Source organism: Lepidochelys olivacea, assembly GCF_965140295.1.
Source record: "Lepidochelys olivacea isolate rLepOli2 genome assembly, chromosome: 3".
NCBI classification, from domain to species: Eukaryota; Metazoa; Chordata; order Testudines; family Cheloniidae; genus Lepidochelys; species Lepidochelys olivacea.
The window spans coordinates 189,167,401-189,187,982 of NC_140413.1; the positions used below are offsets into that span (position 1 = coordinate 189,167,401).

The following is a 20,582-nucleotide window of genomic DNA, read 5'->3' on the forward strand; positions in this document are numbered from 1 at the left end:
CTCATACCCATAACAATTCCAAGAGCCTATCTTTTAGAAAAACATCCAATCCTGATTTAAAAATTGTCCATGATGGAGAATCCACCATGACCCTTGGTAAATTGTTCCAATGGTTAATTAATCTCACTGTTAAAAATGTAAGCCTTATTTCATGTCTGAATTTGTACAGTTTCAACTTCCAGCCACTGGGTTGTGGTATCTCTTTCTCTGCTAGATTGAATAGCCCATTATTAATTATTTGTTCCCCATGTTGGTACTTTTAGATTTGGTTGCAATCAGCCCTTAACCTTCACTTTGTTAAACTAAAGAGATTGGGTTTCTTGATTCTATCGCTATAAGGCATGTTTCCTAATCCTTTAGTAATTCTCATGGCTCTTCTCTGAACCCTCTCGAATTTAGCAACACCCTTCTTGAATTCTGGACACCAGAAGTGGGCACAGTATTCCAGCAGCAGTCATACCAGTGCCAAATGGAGAGATAAAATAACCCCTTGTAGTGGGGTGGACACCCACTCGGGCCCAGAGGGGTTTAGAACAGCCCTGAGGGAGGGCTGTTGTAGAAGGGAGGCAGGGGGACTGATTGCGGAAGCAGCCTCAGCTGGGGGGCCACACTCCAATCAGGGCCCAGCTGGCTCTATAAAGGCTGTGAGCTAGAGGCCCAGAGAGCCTCCATCTTCAGGGAGAAGGGCCTGGCTGCAAGGTGCCGAGCAGGACACCTAGTTTGGAGCAGGGTTGGGGAAAGGCCAAGGGAGCCTGGGAGTTCCAGCCTAGGAAAGCCCCAGCCTGAGGGCCTGCTAAGGCCTGTTAGGTACGGGGGTTGCAGGGGCAGCCACAGGTAGGCAGAGGCAGCACATCCAAACCCAACCTTGCTGGTGATGAGTGGCTCATACTGCAGTCTACCGCAGGGCACGGGGGCTAACTGATGACTGGTAGGAGCCTATGACTGAGGTGAGGTAGGGATAGTGGGTGGGGGTTCCCCTGGGAGGGGGAGACCCAGAACTGTGGGGTACTGGCAGGGGGCAGCATCCAGTGAAAGGGGCACCGGGGTCCTGGGAGGGACACGGGAGCCAGCAGCAAGGCGAGACACCAGCTTGAAGAGGGCACTCTGGAGGCTGGTGAGCTAATTCCTGGAAACGACCAGCAGGAGGCACCGCTGGTGAGTCTGCGCCCAGTTACACCCCTCTACTCCTACTCAATATACCTCTGTTTATGCATTCAAGGACTAAGTTAGCCCTTTTGGTCACACATTGCACTGGGAGCTCATGTTCAGCTGATTATCCACCATAATCCCTACATCTTTTTCAGAGTCACTGCTTCCCAGGATAGAATCCCCCACTGTGCAAGTATGGCCTCTTTGTCCCTACCCCTTGCCCCCCACACACACAGGTGGTGGTGAAAACAAATGGAAGAGATGTTATCACTTCATCTATTTCAGGGGCTTGAGTAGCATCACAGGGCAAGGTGCAGAATTTAAGAATCTGGTTGGTGCTACCAGAAGAGCACATAGCAGCTAGGGCCAGAAGGTTGTGCCAGTTTTTCCTCAAAACCAAACCTTGCCTTGTTAACTCCAAACTAAACTACTGCAATGTGCCCTACATAGGGCTACATCTTATTTCTGTCCAGAAGTTGAAGCTGATATAAAATCTGACCGATTGTTATTGGGTACATCTTCTCAGAAATATTTGACATCAGTGGTTTTAGATTTCCACAGGTCACCTATTTAGGTACATAACAGAAAGGGAAAATTCTGTTTTAAGGCAATATTCATTCTAGGACCCTCCATGTCAGACAGTTTCCATGGTGAGCATTACCCATCTCAGTGGCAACTGGGGCAGGTCAGATGTTTGCTCTGAGCCTGGATTTAGGACCGCCCCTCAGGAAGAACTCTCCAGAACAATAGCTTCCAAAGCTGAAAAAAACACCATATAAAAGTGTTTTCAACTCAAATTCAACAGGTCCTTGACATAAAATTCAGAGATTTCCTGGACGAACACCCTCTTTCCTTTCAAACTACTTAACAAGTGAACAGCAAGGGGAAAAAAAAATACCTTGGACATAATGCAGGGAGGGAGGGTCAGAGCGTCTGACATGGAGGGTCCTAGAATGAAAATCCACACTAAGGTAGAATTTTCCCTCTTAGTGTTCTCCAAGTCAGACAGTCTTCAAAATGGGATGTTAAAAAAAAAAAAAAATCATCCCTAGGAGAAGAGAACAGATTCAACTTACCCTTGTAGAATTGAAAAGGAACTTAGATATTGCTGTGAACTCCGTTCGATAGCATCCTTCTACTAAACACTGCATCAGTAAGAGTGAGGATATTGAATCTACAGTGGAACCTCAGAGTGCCAAACACCTTGGGAATGAAGGCTGTTCGTAACTCTGAACAAAATGTTTTGGTGGTTCTTTTCAAAAATTTACTACTGAACACTGACTTAATACAGCTTCGAAACTTCACTATGTAGAAGAAAATGCAGCTTTTAACCAACTTAATTTAAATGAAACAAGTACAGAAACAGTTTCCTTACTTGGTCAATTTTTTTTTTTTAGTAGTTTATGTTTAACACAGTACTGTACCACATTTGGTTTGGTCTCTGCTGCTGCCGGATTGCATACTTTTGGTTCCAAATGAGGTGTGATTTACTGGTCAGTTTGTAACTCGGGTGTTCGCAACTCTGAGGTTCTATTGTATAGTGTTTGAGAAGTGTAGATGAAAGGCCCTGTAGCAGCCTTAGAGACCTCCTCATAAGAAGCATGTTATTTCTTCACCCACAAAAATCACTGCTTTTCATATAGTGCATATTAGTAAGAGGAGTTCTACCTGAGGTTTTGAATGAATCAGAGAATATCAGAGTTGGAAGGGACCTCAGGAGGTCATCTAGTCCAACCCCCTGCTCAAAGCAGGACCAATCCCCCATTTTTGTGCCAGATCCCTAAATGGCCCCCTCAAGCATTGATCTCACAACCTGGGTTTAGCAGGCCAATGCTCAAACCACTGAGCTATCCCTCCCCCATGTCTCTCCTATATATCCCTTTGTAGGTTCTGTAACAACCTCACATGCATTTTACTTCCTCGGTATATTTGAATTCATACAGAAAGACAACATCACCACTTCCTATCATATGAGGAGTATGGTGAAAAGACTAAGATCTACCAGATGTGAAGCTGAGAGATGGTATTAGGACTCATAGCACACAGATCAAAATCATGACAGGAATCTGCATATTGCCAGAGGACTGATAAGATTGGTGGTCCTCAGGAGTCTTATATGATGGTGATGAGTTTCTCCTGGGTTTTTTAAAGTGCAATACACCTGCAGTTACTGACTCATCTTTCCCAGAAACATTGGCCTTGAGCCTCATTGTAAAAACACTAGAATATCCTTTGCTTCAGCTGACTTTGCCCAGATGTGTGTCCCTTGTAATACCAATCTCTAAACTTAAAGCAATACATAGACATAATTTGTGAATTTCCTCCAACATGGCAAGAAGATGTCACCGTCTTTGAATAAATAACCGTAGTTCCTTCCTCTCAGCATCCCAGATAAGCCAGGCAGCACTGGATACTGATTAGAATAGGCCCCTGATTACACTATGTGGGGAGGTGTTGTATGTGAGCAGAAGTTGGAGAGGTGTTCCAGATGCATTTAAATTAGGTTTGAGAACAAAAAGACCTAAAGCTCAATGAGAAAATAATTATAATCACTGTGGCCTGTTCCTTCACAATCTTTATCCTCTGTGGCTGAGGGGTGAAAGAAATAAAGGAAGCCATTTAGCCCACTTCTGAGATAAGGATGCCACAACCTTTGCACGCAAGTGTCTCTCCCTTACGTAGCACTACTTTTGGTTTTCCAAGTGGACTTGAATGCAGATAGGTTCATCAATAAGCTTCCACTCTGACTTATGATGCACTGAAAGACTAAATTGGCTAGACTGCATTCCCTTAGTTCTTAATGTGTCTTCCTGAAACAGCCAAAACTGATTTTTCTTCTTAGTGTAAAACCTAAGGAATAGACTTCTGTCCAGAACATTAACAAGGTTACTTCTCTAAGCAATGCTGAATGTTTTCTGCCTTTTAGCAATTATATATACACCATTTTTCTGCAAAAGCATTTGCTTGAAATAACTAACAAACTTGATGGGCCATAACATGAGACAGGTTATGCTCCATATCTCTTCCTTGGATGACATTGCCTTCAAGTCTCATAGGAGTTCAAATATATGGGGTCAAGTATCTCTAGACCGGATATCAGGTAGCTGTTAAATTATATTAAGAATGAGTTTACTGAGAGATACTAGTTCTGTATCTGGACTAAGATCTTTAAATACTGGATTGCTGCCATTCCTGGCTGGAAGTGAAGCAAAATTTTTGCTAGTTATCTACCAAAGACCATTATTCCAGGAGCTGAGTCAGATTATATCTTGAGAGGTATGTAATGTTTGGCAAATCAAAGGCTATCTTTTCTTCTCTCCTCCAAAATAAAAGTTGTCTTGGACAATAACTTGGACTTTTGTGAAAGCTGTAATTGGTCTTTCCAGCTGTTCACTCAGAGCCATGCTTCTAAACATTTTTAGATATACCTTCCAGGCCTGCATAACACATTGAGAAGTTAACCAGATACAGATACACGTCTCCTTTCCACTTGAAGGGAGGGATGTGGAGCCCTGCAACCTGACCCAAATCTGATGGGACCTAATTACAAATGTTGAGTGGGAAAACAACCAGACACTTTCAGGCTTGAGTTAGCTCAGCTCTCCTCCTGCCTATGACATTGGTACAGTGGTATGCTTTGCTCCTGCTGACAGCTGACAGCTTGCTGGGCTGTGCACGCTGCTGAGTGAGTGTGCCAATGAGCTGCAGTGCTTCTGAATCCATAGAAAGATGCAGTGGACAGTAACAGCACAGGGCACAGCCACTGGCACATGCAGCTGCCACCGCACTCACCCCATGGGCAGGAGCTGACAGCACTGACTCAAGTTCGGTGGGAAGGGTAGGGATTGAGTTGGAAAACAACTCAATCTTCTTGTGTTTGGGTCTGGTTACGGCCTAAAAATTAGGCCCAAGCAGACTGCTAGACGGATGAATGAAACTTGTGAATATCCATGTGTAAGTTACAAGTCCAAGAGGACAATACTTTGCATAGAATATGCTTCTCAGTGTAGCAGATACTAAAATCTCTGCATGACTCTCCCCAATCATATCATCCATAGATTTTTCAGGAGATTTATTTTCATATTCGGAAATTTTGGGAAGTTAATGCTGAAATGATGGATTTCAGTATTTCCACCTGGAATATTGATTTCCTTATAAACTTGAGAGCCCTGAGATCTAAAGTGGTCTAAATGCTATTTGATTCATAGACTTTAAGGCCCGAAGGGACCATCATGATAATATAGTCTGATCTCCTGCACACTGCAGGCTACAGACCCTCGCCCACCCACTCCTGCAACAGACCCATAACCTCTGGCTGCATTACTGAAGTCCTCAAATTATGATTTAAGGACTTCAAGTTACAAAGAATCCATCGGTTACTCTAGTTTAAACCTGAAACTGACCCATCCCCATGCTACAGAGGAAGGTGAAAAAAACCCAGGGTTTCTGCCAATCGAACCTGGGAGGAAATTTCTTCCCAACTCCAAGTATGGCGGTCATTTGGACCCTGAGCACATCAGCAAGACCCATCCCCACACACACACACGGGGAAAAAATCATCATAGTAACTCAGAGCCCTCCCCCATCTAGTTTCCCATCTCCAGCCATTGAATATATTTGCTACTAGCACCGACGGACCACATGCCATTGTAGACAGTCTCATCAGACACTCCCCTCCATAAATTTACCAAGCTCAGTCTTGAAGCCAGTTAGGTTTTTAACACCTCACTGCTCTCCTTAGAAGGCTATTCCGGGACTTTACTCTTCTGAAGGTTAGAATCCTTTGTCTAATTTCAAGCCTAAACTTGTTGTTTGCCAGTTTATATCCATCTGTTCTTGTGTCATTTCATCTTTGTTCCTACATATGCAGTAAGCAGGAACGTCTCATGGGTTAGAGCCCATTCCCTCACCTGGAGAGCTTTCTTCACACAGAAAGCATACCCAGCTGTCTCCCTATCCAGTACAGTTACATGAAAAATGTTATAAAAAATGGTGGCTTGATTGCCAGCTGAATGAAGACCTTATAGGATACTACTTGACCAACCTCATCTCCAGAGAATTGATGTGCAACAGTTGTTCATGGAGAGACCAAATTCCCTGGTGTTGATTCCCATCTATGAGTTTCCCACTATTCCTGCCGATGAGCTGCCATGTTGTCACAGCAATATGAACATCTGCCACACACACAGTGGTCAGAAAGAGCTGGAATGGACCCAGACAGTTTGCAGCCCCGAGCAGGCTCCCTAAATCCACACATTTCCTCTTTTACAGAGTGGAGTCACAATGCCTCCCTGCATAGGAGCCCCTTATGACTGCAAAGGAGGAGTTAGATTCACCCCTCAGACAGTGTAATGTACTTTTATGTGCTAGGTTTCAGAGTAGCAGCCGTGTTAGTCTGTATTCACAAAAAGAAAAGGAGTACCTGTGGCACCTTAGAGACTAAGAAATTTATTTGAGCATAAGCTTCCGATGAAGCGAGCTGTAGCTCACGAAAGCTTATGCTCAAATAAATTTGTTAGTCTCTAAGGTGCCACAAGTACTCCTTTTCTTTTTATGTGCTAGTTTGTTAGAACAACTGTGTGTCATCTAGGCTTTTATGAAAGGATAAACTCATTTGCTGGTGCAACAGTAGCTTTACCTTCTACATGTAACTCAGATATGGTGACATCACTTATCTTTCACTATTTAATGAAAAGTGTCACGATCAAATGATATACAACTCAGGAAAAAAGCAGGAGAGAAAAGGAGAAAGAAGTTGTATTAAAAATATTGTCTATGCTGACAGTTCATAGCACACATAAAAATTGATTTCTTTATAGTAATATGTAGCATCTTACCCTTCAGGTCATTTTTTTTAATAGTGTGATAGGTCTTTTGGTTCATATAATAGTTTCAGAAAAGGAAAAGCAGTAGACTGATGATCTCGCTACCAAACTGTTCGACCTGTTCAGACTAAATTAACTGACCAAAGATACTTTGCAGCATAGATATTTTAAAGATAATCTCTATTAAGTAATGAAAAATAAACATACTTATTCCAACCCAACGTTTCTATATCTCTGACAAGGTATGAGTAGTATTCTGGAGGTGGGGGTGCATGCAGCTCTTGTGCATTCTTTAAAGCAGCTTCCTGTTTAAAAAAAAACATTAAAACACACCATTATAAATGGCACACAATTTCAGTACTTTTGCATCTATTCGGTCATACAATTTTAAAATTCATTCAAAAATATTAAGTTTAAGTAAAATTAACGGTACATTTAATTTGCTTTTGTTTTAGCCTCCAGATGAAGCAGACGAAGAAGCAGTTTGGTAAAGTGCTTCAGATAATGATCAAAATATTTTTTTAAACAGATGTTGACACTGTAGTCTTCACATGTAAATATCAAGTGTGCTTTTTAAAAATTTGAAGTCAAGCATCTTGATTGAAAGAACGCTTCACTTCAAAAGTAAAAGGTTCTGTTAAGTGCATAGCTGCCTCCTGGGCTCCACAGCCACAAAGGCAAGTCTTTACTTCTTTGTAAAATCCTCTCTCTTTTTTAGAACTTAGTACATAAGGGTTTATATACCAGTCCAAACCTACTCCATTTCCTGATTTTAATACCATGTGGTCTTTGGGGATGAAGTTGAGGAAGAGCTGGTCAAGTGCTTGTCCCCAATGTCCTAGCAACCAAGTCTAGGGCCTTAGAAAAATCAGACCATATGTTCCATATTGTGTTCATACACAGTGATACTCATTTCCTAGAATGATATTTAAAATGTTAAATTATTTTTTAAAAAAAATAAAATTGGAGGTATATTTCCAATCTAGAACCACTGATCAGAGGTGTTCATTGACTCTCCTCTCAGGAAGACTGGTAGTCTCAATCACAAAGTATGAAAGTAGTCAGGGGCTGAAATGAGAATCCAGGAAAGAGGGGGAAGGGGAGAAGAGGTGAGAATTAGTGCAGATGTGAAAACATAACTTAGGCCTTTATCATGAATGGGAATTGGCTATAGGACAGTCAGAAAAAGCCCAGTTCAAAGGAAGACCAAGGCAATCAAGTTTCAGAACAGATTTGTACAGAAAGCAGCACCCTTCAGGAAAGTTATGAATGAACCAGATGAAGTTTCTATAATAGAACTGCATTGATCTTATTGCATTAAATCTTGTCCATCTTCTCAATTGTTTGTTGCTGTGCTTATATATTGTACCCAAACTCTCTTCAGTTCAGAGTGAAACAAAAAAGTTTTATTAAAGGGACCAGGTAATCCAAAGCCATATCACTAGTTAACTCTAACAGACCTCAGGTAGAAAGACACAAAGGAAACACTCAAACGAAGACTACTAAATGGTGGATTGGGGGAAATGAAAGAATGAATGCCCCTACCCCAATCAAATGGAAAACCACTCCTACTGCAAGTGTCCCAGGTTTTGTTTTTTTTGGTGGAGGTATACTATGCCAATTTGAAATAGATGTCTTAGTCATATGGTGGGGATTTTCAAGCCATTAATTTGACATTCAATAATGGGATTGTGGATGAAAAGCTGTGATCAGACTTCAGTCAACAATGCCATATTTTCTCAGGAAAACTGCCCATTACAGTTAGGAGATTGTCTTATAACTCTTTCATTCTGGCTCTAAGTTGGTTAACGAATGCCCTCTTCGAAATACTATCAAAGACTTCCCAAAAAACCTCACAAGTAGTGTTTATTAGCATACCTCAATGTACTCCAGAGCAACCTAAAACTAAAGTGTGCAGCAAGATTCCTGGATTTGGCAGCTGTTTGCATCTATTTCTATTTTAGATGTCTCTTTGTAATAAGAGCTAGAAACTTCAAAATTAAAACAAATACTGCAGCACAATTCTGCAAAAAGGGATGAAAATCATGTAACAAGGTCCTCCTTATTAGTTTCCAGACAGAACACTAACTAGTAGATTATATTTAAAGTAAATATAGATTCTGTATAAAATTCATTATTAGCTAGAATAAGTGAAATTTTGGCATCGTGAAGAAAAATTCTGGGATACTCAAGGACACATTTTTCATTAAAAATAGTAATTTACTGATAAAGTAACAGAAATACACCACCGACATCAAAAAGATTTTTCCCAAAGAAGTTTAATATAAAACCAGTGAAAGGCTTTAAAGAGCAGGGCTCCACATAATAAATTCTGGTTAGTATTTCCACATATTTTGTTGCAATATTCTCAATTTAAATTTTTATTACTTTAGATGAAGGAAGAGTCTGCTGAGTCAATCTACAGAATATTCATGAAACAGATTCATTAGCATTTTTCTATGTTTCACAGAAGAGGAGCAGCCCTTTTTTTTGTGTAGGAAGTAGTTTGTAACCTCCCGGGGAGTAAAACACTACATATAGAGTGGAAAGAAACAGGCTACAGTTGCCTTCTTGTCCACACAGGCAAAGACTGAGAGAGTACAATTGAGTAATACAGCAATGTACAAAAACAGTGCTCAAATGTCAACTGCTCTTCAGAATTTCTTTGAAAACAATTTTTCCCAGTTACCACAACACTTGTTTTCTCACACAACACACTCACAGTCCTCCCTCATCAATGCTTTTGTTAATAACTCTGCTAGGTCTTGGATAAGCCATAAATACTACTGAACAAATTGCTTTGAAAATGAGTTACTTTACTTTGATGAAAATGGAGCAGATTCGTATAGCCAGTCCTCAGATGCACAAAGACCCCAAAATATTTTAGAATACTTGAATCAAGATATCAAATCTTTACAAGATATCATTTGACCTCACTTTTTTGAGCATTGGTCTCTCCATCTTAATTTCATGTTAAGTGAATTAATCCAGCACGAATGAAAGAACACCTAAGCATAGGCTGAAAAATATTCTATTCTGCCCACTTTATATATATAAATACTTCCCATGTCATCAGTGTATGTTAAAAGAAACTGTTATTAAATTTGTAACTATATTTATATCATGTAGGAGTTATATCACAACAGCATTAAACAATCCATGACATCAGATTTTATTGTCCCTTTGTTATCTGGTGTCTCCAGTAGTTTGATTTGGGAAAATAAAAACTGTGTATGACACACAACTGTGATCCTTTCTAAATAAGCTAGAGGCCTGTTAGATTTCCATTTTGAATAATAAATGTTTTGCTTGCAGACATAGTACAGTATCTATTTCTTGGAGTTAATTTATCTGATCTTCTAATTCCAGTATATAAATGCCTGTTGAGGGGCAGATACTTTTATTTAGAATTGTGAATTGACTTTTGTATATTGCTCCAATTTTGGTAATATGGTGGCAGAATCTTCAGCATTTATTATCAACTATATCTGCTTTATGTACACACTATCCAGTAAAATCTGTTTACTATTGTTTCAGAAAAGTCAGATGAACCAATTGTTTGACATTCTGCTATATTTCTTCCCAGTCCTCTTCTGACAAAGACGTATAACTACTGTCCACTTATCTTCCAGTGTAGACAAACAGTTGAGCCGTTTGTCTATTGACTACATGGTGTTCTTTATTACCAAACTTAACAAGTTTGCAAAGTATTTGTTTTCATTTGAGACATATAGAGAACCCAATGTACACTCTGGAATTTAATTTTGCATTTATCAAACAATTCTGATTATATGTATGCTAAGGCCCTGTGTGCACTACAATTGTTACCTATGTTTAAGTAGTATGCTTAAATACAAGAGTGTCCCGCCTGTTACATTTATTTTGTCCAAATAGGTTTATAACCATGATAAGGAATTGTGTTCTAACCATGGTAAAGAACAAAACTTTGTCTACACTAGACTTATTTCCTTAATTTCCCATCCTTGCTACCACTAGTGCAGAATCACCAGTGGAAGTACTGGTGTAAACAAGGTGCCAGCAGTCATCAGCATCTTTAAACCTCCATGTCATTTGATGAGCCACAACACTGTTGTTAAATTGCTTGCACCCCATCTACAGTAATATTTCCACTACTGCTAATTACGCTGACGTACAGCCACCCCGGTAATTAAACCACTTTTGCATGTCCATACTATACTCTTTGTGTTGGCTGAACGCATCCACAACAGCAGGTCTTGCACTGACACAGAGAGCGGTGCACTGTGGGTAGCTATCCCACTGTGCAACTCGCTGCAAGGTGCTTTGGGAAGGGTTTTGCAATGCCTCACAGGGGCAGGTACAGGATCACATGATGAAGGTTTCTCAATACCATCGTTCCATGGGCATCCTACTACATTACCAGCCTCTTTTCAACTGCTCTGGTAACCTGCAACCTAGCCATCTCTGTCAGAAAGCATGGATCCTGCACTGCTCTTCAGTATTGTGCTATGCGTTACGAACACAAGGTTATAAGAGGATCCCAACCAGGGGTGGGGGGACGCTATTTGGTTGGGGGAATGCCTTGAAAGAGCATATTAATACTGAGCCACAGAAACGTGTGTTGTGTAGTATGCTGAGCCTGGCATTGTTTGTTTGCACCGTGCTATAAGCTTGCAATGACCGCTGTGTATGCCTGAAAAGTAACACATTTTAAATCACTTTTTAAAGTAGCGCTCGGTAATATGACCAAATTGACATTGCTGAACACTAACACAAAAAGCCCACAGGGGAAGACAGGAGTGTGTGAGAGACAGGGAGTAAATGAGAGAGAGAGACAGAAACAGAGTGTGTGTAGGGCAGAGGTCCCCAAAGTGTGGGGCACAGAGGAGCATTGGGGGGGGTCATGGCCGGGCCTGGGCCAGCCCCCCCAGGGGGTGGGGAAGGGAGCACCACCCAGTCCCTCTCCACCCCCAGCCATGGCCCTGGCTCCTGGGCCTGCCCCCAGCTTTGGCACCAGGTGTAGTCCCGCTCTCAGCCACAGCTCCACTCCTGGCCCCAGACCTGCCCCAGCTGCAGCCCCTGCACTCCTGTTCATGAGTCCCCCCTCTCTACCCTCTCCCTCCCCGAGAGCCGCAGCTCCACTCCCAGCACTGGCCAGGGGGCACAGACAGGAATAAAAGGGGGCATGACCCTGAAAAGTTTGGGGATCCCTGGTGTATGGGAAGTATGTGTGCTGGGGGACCGTGACTGGTTCAGCATGCTGTCTCTAAGTTCAGACAGCAGTCAGAAGCAACCAATCCTGAGGCAGAAGCTGGTGCACAGACAGCTGGCCTCGCCACCCCAGCTCAGCAGAGTGGGGGGGGGGTAGGGGAGGGGACATCCCAACATCAGCCCCCACCTCCCTCCCCGACTCTGCACAGCACAGCACAGCAATCTCTCTCCTCCCCACCCCACAGCAGCAGCCTGCCCTGCCCTGCCCGTCAATGCAATCCTAATGCTGGGGAGAGCAGGATTCTGCATTAATATTTTGATACCGTGATTCCCTCCAACTTCTCCCACCACAGCCTCCTCTCCCCACAGACCAAGAAGATCCACCCCCTCCCCTGTAGTCCAGGCAGGAGTGCATTTGCTGCCAGGAGCTCCAGGAGCTGGTATGCTCACATGGGCAGTAGTTATGTGAGCTCTCCAGGCTGAAACTTCCTGGGGCTTTGAAAGGGGAGGGGCACATGCCTGTGTTGCTTGATGTAGGGCAGCAGAGTTCAAAACAGTGAGCAGAGCAGTCATAGTGGGCACTGGGGGATCTCTCCCAGGGCCAATTATGGCAACCTAACGAATGCAGGGTCCACACGGACGCTTTGTTGATCTAACTTTGCCGCAAAAAGCTTCACCTCTCATCAAGATGATTTTATTTTGTCGGCAAAGTAAGAGAGTTTTGCCAGCGGAGAAGTATTGTAGTGTATACACCTCCACTGTTTTGTCAGCAAAATCTGCCTTTTGCAGACAAAACTGTGTAGCGTAGACAAGGCCTTAGTAGCAGCAACAATGGAAAGATTCTGGGAGGAGAAAAAAATAGTATAGTGTAGACAGCTGCCAACTCTCCTAAAAGGATGTATCTACACTGTAAAAAGCCCCATAACACAGTCGACAGACTTGTTTAAAATTTAGTTAAGCATGGTTCAGTCCTACCTCAGACAAGACAGAACTATATTTTGAATTGTGTTCCCAAATCACGCTACACAGAACACATTACTCCAGTATGGTGGGGTTTTTTGTTTGTTTTTAAGTGTAGAAAAACCCCTGTGAAGACGATATCAAGAGAAGGATCCTTTTACATGATTATAAGATGAGTACCAAACTAAAACCAGAGGTAAAAAATCAATTAGGGAAGTACCTTTTTTACAGGGCCACTTGCTGGACTATTACTTCTGGAACATTCCAAGTAGTCTAATGAGTAAGAACTAATGCCAGATATTATAATTACTAAATAAATGAGCAGTCTGTAGTCCTAAAATTGCAGTATTCTAACCAGGTTCATTTTAAACTTTAAAAAGCTAACAAATTCATTCATAGCTTTCCAAACAAAAGGCAAGTAATGAGAAAGTGAAAATTAAGACCACTTGAACACCCCCTTGGCATATATTACTCACCAAAATAGTTTTAAGCTCCACCATAAAACTGACCAGATCAGAACAGTGTTGCAACCTCTGGGGAGAAAACGTTATCAATTAATTTCCTCCATCCAGTATGTTTCAGTAATAATTTTAGTTTCATTATCTATTTTCTGATATTGTAATAAATCAAAGAATGTAAAATAGGGGGAAAATGCAACAGATTAAACTATATTTCAGTTAAAAAATAGAACAAACCGATTTCAATGTCAGAAATTTTACTGAATAAATTATTTTTCATATATAATTTAACTGACGCTGACAGCCAATGCGAACAAGTAGTCTTCGTGATTCAGAGCCAATTAAAACTCTTCCCTCATTGACTAAAATTAAATTTTAACCCCACCCTCCCACATTTGGGCGTGTTCAGTGCATTTCTACTTTTCAAGTCCCCAATTTCTTTCTTCTGGGTGATAAGTCACACTCTCCTCCTAAAGAGCAGGCTGTAATAGGTAGTTACGTTAGCTAGCTGACGATAGGTCTATACTAGCACTTTACTCGGCAAAGCTTTTGTCTGCAAAGGGTGTGGAAAAAAACACCCTTTGATCGACAAAAGTTTCACTGCCAAAAGCGCTGTTGTGGACAGCACTATTGCAGTGGGAGAGCATCTCCCACGACATAGCTAGTGCTTCTTGTTGGGGTTGGTTTAATTATGCTGGAAGGAGAGCACTCTCACATGGGCACAGAGCAGCTACACAGCGCTGCAGCTGTAGCGGTACAGTTATACCACTGTAAGGTCCGTAGTTTAGACATAGCTGTAGACTAGCTTTTTTGACCATAACTGAATGGGTAATTCCAGGTTGGAAATGAAAGTAGCTGTCACAATTTTGTAGCCAGGATGGCCCCCGCAGAGTTTCTGTGGACTGCCCACTATTCTTCCACATAGATCCCATAAGAGTAAGTTCAGACTACACAAGCAACTATAGAACAAAATTAAGCTAACACCCTCCTATTACTGATAGTTCTTTTAAACTCACTTTTTTTGTATTAAGTACCATTAGTAATAAAAAGGAGTACTTGGGGCACCTTAGAGACTAACAAATTTATTTGAGCATAAGCTTTCATGAGCTACAGCTCACTTCATCGGAGGCTCATGCTCAAATAAATTTGTTAGTCTCTAAGGTGCCACAAGTACTCCTTTTCTTTTTGCGGATACAGACTAACACGGCTGCTACTCTGAAACCTGTTATTAGTAATAAAGAACACGAGAAAAAACAAGAGAGAAAGACAAAAGCATAATTGTTTTCAGTTGTGGGCTTTTCAAGAATAGTTTCCCATAAGATGTCAGCTGCTTTAATATAAAGCATTGGTACATCTTAATAGTCTTCAAAGACTGAAGTTAACAAGAAAATGAAAAAGTTATTTACAAGACTTTACTTATCTCTCTTCGAAGTAAGTTGTAATTCACCAAGCACCACAAAACAATACATCTTTACAGTACAGTACAATGGAATTTTTTCTTAAATACTTTTAGGATGGTGTGGACAAGTAAAAGCTTTTCAGATTTAATATTCATATTTTTAAAGCTCACAATGGTTTTATAAGAATAATATACCTGTTTCACAATCTGCTGATATCCATGCAATACCTTCTTTAGACACCAACTACACTGTATCCTAGAAATACAGTTTTCATAGTTTTAAATTGATTCAAGTGATGTTTAAACAAGGAAACAGCATATGAAACAAAAGTCCATCTTATAATTTACAAAGTTCCCTCTTGCCCACCTCCCAGAAAAACAAGAATTTTTTTTTCCCAATTTTGAGTTTTTTATACTAACATGAGTTACTTATATTTTTAAATGTCACTTTCTCTAGCCACAGTTCTTTAAAAATTAATAAGTAGACATTTACCTATAAGCCAGTCTCTATTCTAGGTTGAAAACAACAACATAATTCTTACAAGTTAATATGGCTTCATAACACATACTAGAATTAAAAAAAAAAAAAAAAATCCTGAAAATGTCAGAGTTAACTGCCACACATTTTAGTCGAGATATTGAAGATGATGACAAAAAGTATATATATATAAAAAATAAGCATTGATAGCTTACAAAAGCTAAATTAGTTATTGCATTGTAATCTCATTAAAGTTTTAACTATTTTCTTATTTTACTAATCTTCAGAGAAGACAATTAACTGCAATATTGATCAAAGCAACATGGTTGAAAAGACTTTTCATCTTACACTGTATGCTCTTTGGTTCTATTACTTGGATATATTTGTAAAACTCCTAGGACAACGGGCATGCAACCTAACTGGGCTCCTGGACACTATACTAATATGAATATACATCTCAGGTCCTCAAAGAATCAATCCTGAAGCACTTGCATGAGAGGAAAGTGATCAGGAACAGCCAGCATGGATTCACCAAGGGAAGGTCATGCCTGACTAATCTAATCGCCTTTTATGATGAGATTACTGGTTCTGTGGATGAAGGGAAAGCAGTGGATGTATTGTTTCTTGACTTTAGCAAAGCTTTTGACACGGTCTCCCATAGTATTCTTGTCAGCAAGTTAAGGAAGTATGGGCTGGATGAATGCACTATAAGGTGGGTAGAAAGCTGGCTAAATTGTCGGGCTCAACGGGTAGTGATCAATGGCTCCATGTCTAGTTGGCAGCCGGTATCAAGTGGAGTGCCCCAAGGGTCGGTCCTGGGGCCGGTTTTATTCAATATCTTCATAAATGATCTGGAGGATGGTGTGGATTGCACTCTCAGCAAATTTGCGGATGATACTAAACTGGGAGGAGTGGTAGATACGCTGGAGGGGAGGGATAGGATACAGAAGGACCTAGACCAATTGGAAGATTGGGCCAAAAGGAATCTGATGAGGTTCAATAAGGATAAGTGCAGGGTCCTGCACTTAGGACGGAAGAACCCAATGCACAGCTACAGACTAGGGACCGAATGGCTAGGCAGCAGTTCTGCGGAAAAGGACCTAGGGGTGACAGTGGACGAGAAGCTGGATATGAGTCAGCAGTGTGCCCTTGTTGCCAAGAAGGCCAATGGCATTTTGGGATGTATAAGTAGGGGCATAGCGAGCAGATCGAGGGACGTGATCGTTCCCCTCTATTCGACATTGGTGAGGCCTCATCTGGAGTACTGTGTCCAGTTTTGGGCCCCACACTTCAAGAAGGATGTGGATAAATTGGAGAGAGTCCAGCGAAGGGCAACAAAAATGATTAGGGGACTGGAACACATGAGTTATGAGGAGAGGCTGAGGGAGCTGGGATTGTTTAGCCTGCAGAAGAGAAGAATGAGGGGGGATTTGATAGCTGCTTTCAACTACCTGAAAGGGGGTTCCAAAGAGGATGGCTCTAGACTGTTCTCAATGGTAGCAGATGACAGAACGAGGAGTAATGGTCTCAAGTTGCAGTGGGGGAGGTTTAGATTGGATATTAGGAAAAACTTTTTCACTAAGAGGGTGGTGAAACACTGGAATGCGTTACCTAGGGAGGTGGTAGAATCTCCTTCCTTAGAGGTTTTTAAGGTCAGGCTTGACAAAGCCCTGGCTGGGATGATTTAACTGGGAATTGGTCCTGCTTTGAGCAGGGGGTTGGACTAGATGACCTTCTGGGGTCCCTTCCAACCCTGATATTCTATGATTCTATGAATATTAAATCATCACCATTCTTAAACACACTTGTTTTCAGGTATTTACTACTCAAAGAAAACAGTATTTTTTGGATAGAAATTTCACATAGTTATCAGACAACAAGCAAAAGAAGCCGGAGGCCAGCTACTCTGACACACTAGTATTCATATATGTACACATACTCATACCTCCCCACAGTAAGTCAGAACAAATGTAAGTGTATTGATCATGAAATATTACCTCACCTTGCATTTTTAAGCTGAAAATCCGATGGTAACAGTATCCTTATATGGAAGTCTCTATCCTGGAAAATAAGTGTTTAGTTAAAATGCAAGTTTGCAGATGTATCAAATAGAGAAAATACAGAAACAACTCAAAGAGAAGCTGCTATGAGAAAAATGGAGGAATAAATGTATCTTATATGGAAATTTTTCTGCATCAGAGACAGCATTATCCCAAACATTGTTTCTTTAATCATTCAGTACAGTATGTTATCTTTCAGATGAACAAAATTGATAAAGAGATCTCTGAAACTTTCTCAGTTCACCAGGGTGAAGACTTTTAGGGTAGGTCTTCACTGTAATCAAACACCGGGGTTTGCTGAGGTGAGCTGATTCAGGATCCTGGGGCTCAATGTGGGGCTGTAAAACTGCAGTGTAGACATACACTAAGAGACATGCAAGCTCTTACAAAATTCTACAGGACACCTTATTTTTGTTTTTAGAAGCAACCTACAACTCTTAAATTAATTCTACAATTAGTTACACACCAAAGACTCCAAACAGTAAAAAATGAAAGGCAATTAGCATGCAAGCTATCTTAAAATTGTAGCTTTTATTTTTGTTTTAGGTCCCCCACAGTTATGAACTAATAGCTGCTGCATTCTGAGATATCCCAGCTAACACACAGCTTAACGGGAAAATGGAACTAGTTTATAGGGAATCATTTGTGTGTGCGCAAGAGTGTATGTGCGAACGTGTAAATACACAGTTTTGCAAACTGTAGAAGCCCATCCTATAAAGACTTACGCTGTCAGGTTCAGTTTTATGCATGTAAGTAGTCCTAGTGACTTCAGTGCGATTGAGGTTAAACACAGTAACACTGTCTTTGAAATATCAGGCTTTAAACATTAAAAAAAAAATCTACTTTATAAACAATGATATACATTTGAAAGAAAGCAACTACCTAGAAAACTTGCATGGTAGTTATGACATCGCTGAAGATCTGGAACAAAGCCAAGATCAAAACAAAACAAAAAACCCACACACTTCCATGTTGAATGTCTCCTTTCCCCTTACTACTTAGAGAATTCACTGCAAAATCCTAATGTAAGCTCATTTCTACAATTCTGGTTTGAATAAAGGGTTGCATCATACCTTCAGTTAAACGAGTGCAGTTTCTATGGCAGATAAGCAGTTAGAGAAGCTTGTTTAAGCCACCAGCAGGTCAGCCATAACATCAGCAAAGATACAAATAATGTTTGGGGGAAAAAATGCCCAATTTTTTTTAAAAAATTATATACACAAATTTTGCTCCAAAGAATAGACATCCTAAAGACACTGCCTTATAGTGGTTTCAAAAATAGAGAAACAATAAAATGTACCCCATAACCTTTACTTTCATCATATATTAAACCTCTGAATTTATTACATTTAAATGTTCTCCCGCACCCCAAGAAAGAAGCAAATGTAATTCTGCCCTTTTCAAAGGTTAAATAACTATGATTCACTGTTTCATTAAAGTACAGAAAGGTAGCAAGAAGTAACTAAGTTTAAAAGGGACATGGTCAATTTGGAAATCACATTTCTGGCTAAAGATTTCACATATTCCAGAAGTATAAACAGCTACTTAGGCTATTCAGATAGAAAAGACTATTCTCTTGGGGGGGGGGGAGGTGGGAGGAAGGGATGGGACATGGTGTTCCTTTTCTTTGTGCATTTACAGGATTTTGTATGTAATCAGTTTCACATGCCAGTGTTTACTCATGTCAGGTAAGAGACCTGCAGAGGAAGAAAAAGTAACCAGCTTTACTAATGAGGTCTATGGTAGGGCACGGACCCCGCCCCGCTCGCTGGGGGGAGGGGGGGAGAGTCCCTCACAAGCCCCGCTCACTAGGGGACACGGGGGACACGCCCTTAGGGCGGCGTTGCCGGTACCTGCACGGTGACGAACCCCTCGTAGACGCTCCCCTCGCGGTTCTGAGGCAGGAGCAGCGGGCACTGGCGCAGCAGCGCCCCAGCGCCAGCCATCTCCCGCCCCGCGCGCGGGCTCCTTCTCTCCTGGGCGAATCGAACCCCACGCGCCACCACCAATCCCCGCCTCTGCACGGGCTAGGCGCATGCGCCCTGCCTCTGCCGCGGGGCGAAGGCGGGCTGTGGAGGGGCAAAGCGGCGCTTGAGGAAAGTGGGGGCGGGTGGAGAGCGCGGCCGCGTTCGGGGGCGGGTTATAGATCCGCGCGAGCCTGGCGCGTGGCGCGTCGTGTCCCTGCCGCTGCCCGGGCTGATCGCGCTGTCGGGCCGGGCCGAGCCCTGGTGCAAGGCAGTGGGAAGCGCCGCCAAGTGGGTTGGGCTTGGGGCCGGACCCTCGCCCCGCGGGTAAGACCCAGGCAAGGAGTTCAGCGCTTTTTCCCGTGCGGCTTGTGCGTGCCCCTGCGCTGCCTCCTGCGGAGCTAACGCGCTCAGCTCCCTCCCCGGGCCTTCAGTGCGCCTCCGCTGGAGTGGGCCCCGGAGAGCTTATCCGAGCTGGGAAAGGCCAGAGGGGGAGCCCTGGCCCAGGCAGTGCAACGCAGCCATTGCCCCGGTTTCGTCAGCGACTCCGCAGCGATGCATGGCCGGGGGCGCTCGCTGACTGCAGTGCAGAGCCAGGGCTGTCCGCCCCCTTGCTGGGCCAGACAGGCTCTTGCTAAGTCCTCACGACCTCTTTGGTAGCAGTAGCACGCAGGGGTAGCCAGGAAGGAGCCAGGCAGTGCACTTGGGCGAGCAGTGGATATGCAGTTGTTCCTGGGTGGGAGACCAAAGAGTAGGAAAGGATAGCTCCTTAAGTTTTTTGATTAGTTATATTGCAGTAGCTCCTTGAGGCTCCATTGTGCTGGGCACTGTACCAACGAAGAGGAAGTCACTGTCTCCAAGAAATTACAACCTAAATAGACAAAACAATCAAAGAGTGGAGGAGGGGAGGGAAGTAGTGGTATTCCCATTTTTCTGATGGAGAATTGAGGCACGGTTTTAGGATTAGGACAGAGATTAAGTGATTTGCTCAAGGTCATTCAGGAGGGCAGTTGCAAAGCCAGGAATCGAATTTAGAGCTCTTCACTCACAGTCTAGTGCTTTAACAACAAACCCAGCCTTTCCCCTGCACAACAAATAT

At 42.2% G+C, this 20,582-nt stretch overlaps 1 protein-coding gene across 3 annotated transcripts in view; it reads right to left on the reverse strand.

Moving 5' to 3' along the window:
* Positions 1-19,547, reverse strand: part of FANCL (FA complementation group L) — an 89,483-nt gene extending 69,936 nt beyond the window's left edge. Inside the window, exons 1-5 of one of the 3 annotated variants that reach the window (XR_014711014.1) lie at positions 19,373-19,547; positions 17,462-17,520; positions 15,177-15,237; positions 13,601-13,657; positions 7,182-7,279 (exon numbers count right to left, since the gene is read on the reverse strand). Coding sequence is in view for 2 of the 3 variants with exons in the window: in XM_084624468.1 (XP_084480594.1) it covers positions 7,182-7,279; positions 13,601-13,657; positions 15,177-15,237; positions 17,462-17,520; positions 19,373-19,465 (368 nt within the window). In the remaining variant the exon portion in view is untranslated. The remainder of the gene's footprint in view (positions 1-7,181; positions 7,280-13,600; positions 13,658-15,176; positions 15,238-17,461; positions 17,521-19,372) is intronic. The other 2 variants (XM_084624468.1, XM_084624469.1) reach the window with 2 other exon arrangements.
* Positions 19,548-20,582: the final 1,035 nt, after the last annotated feature.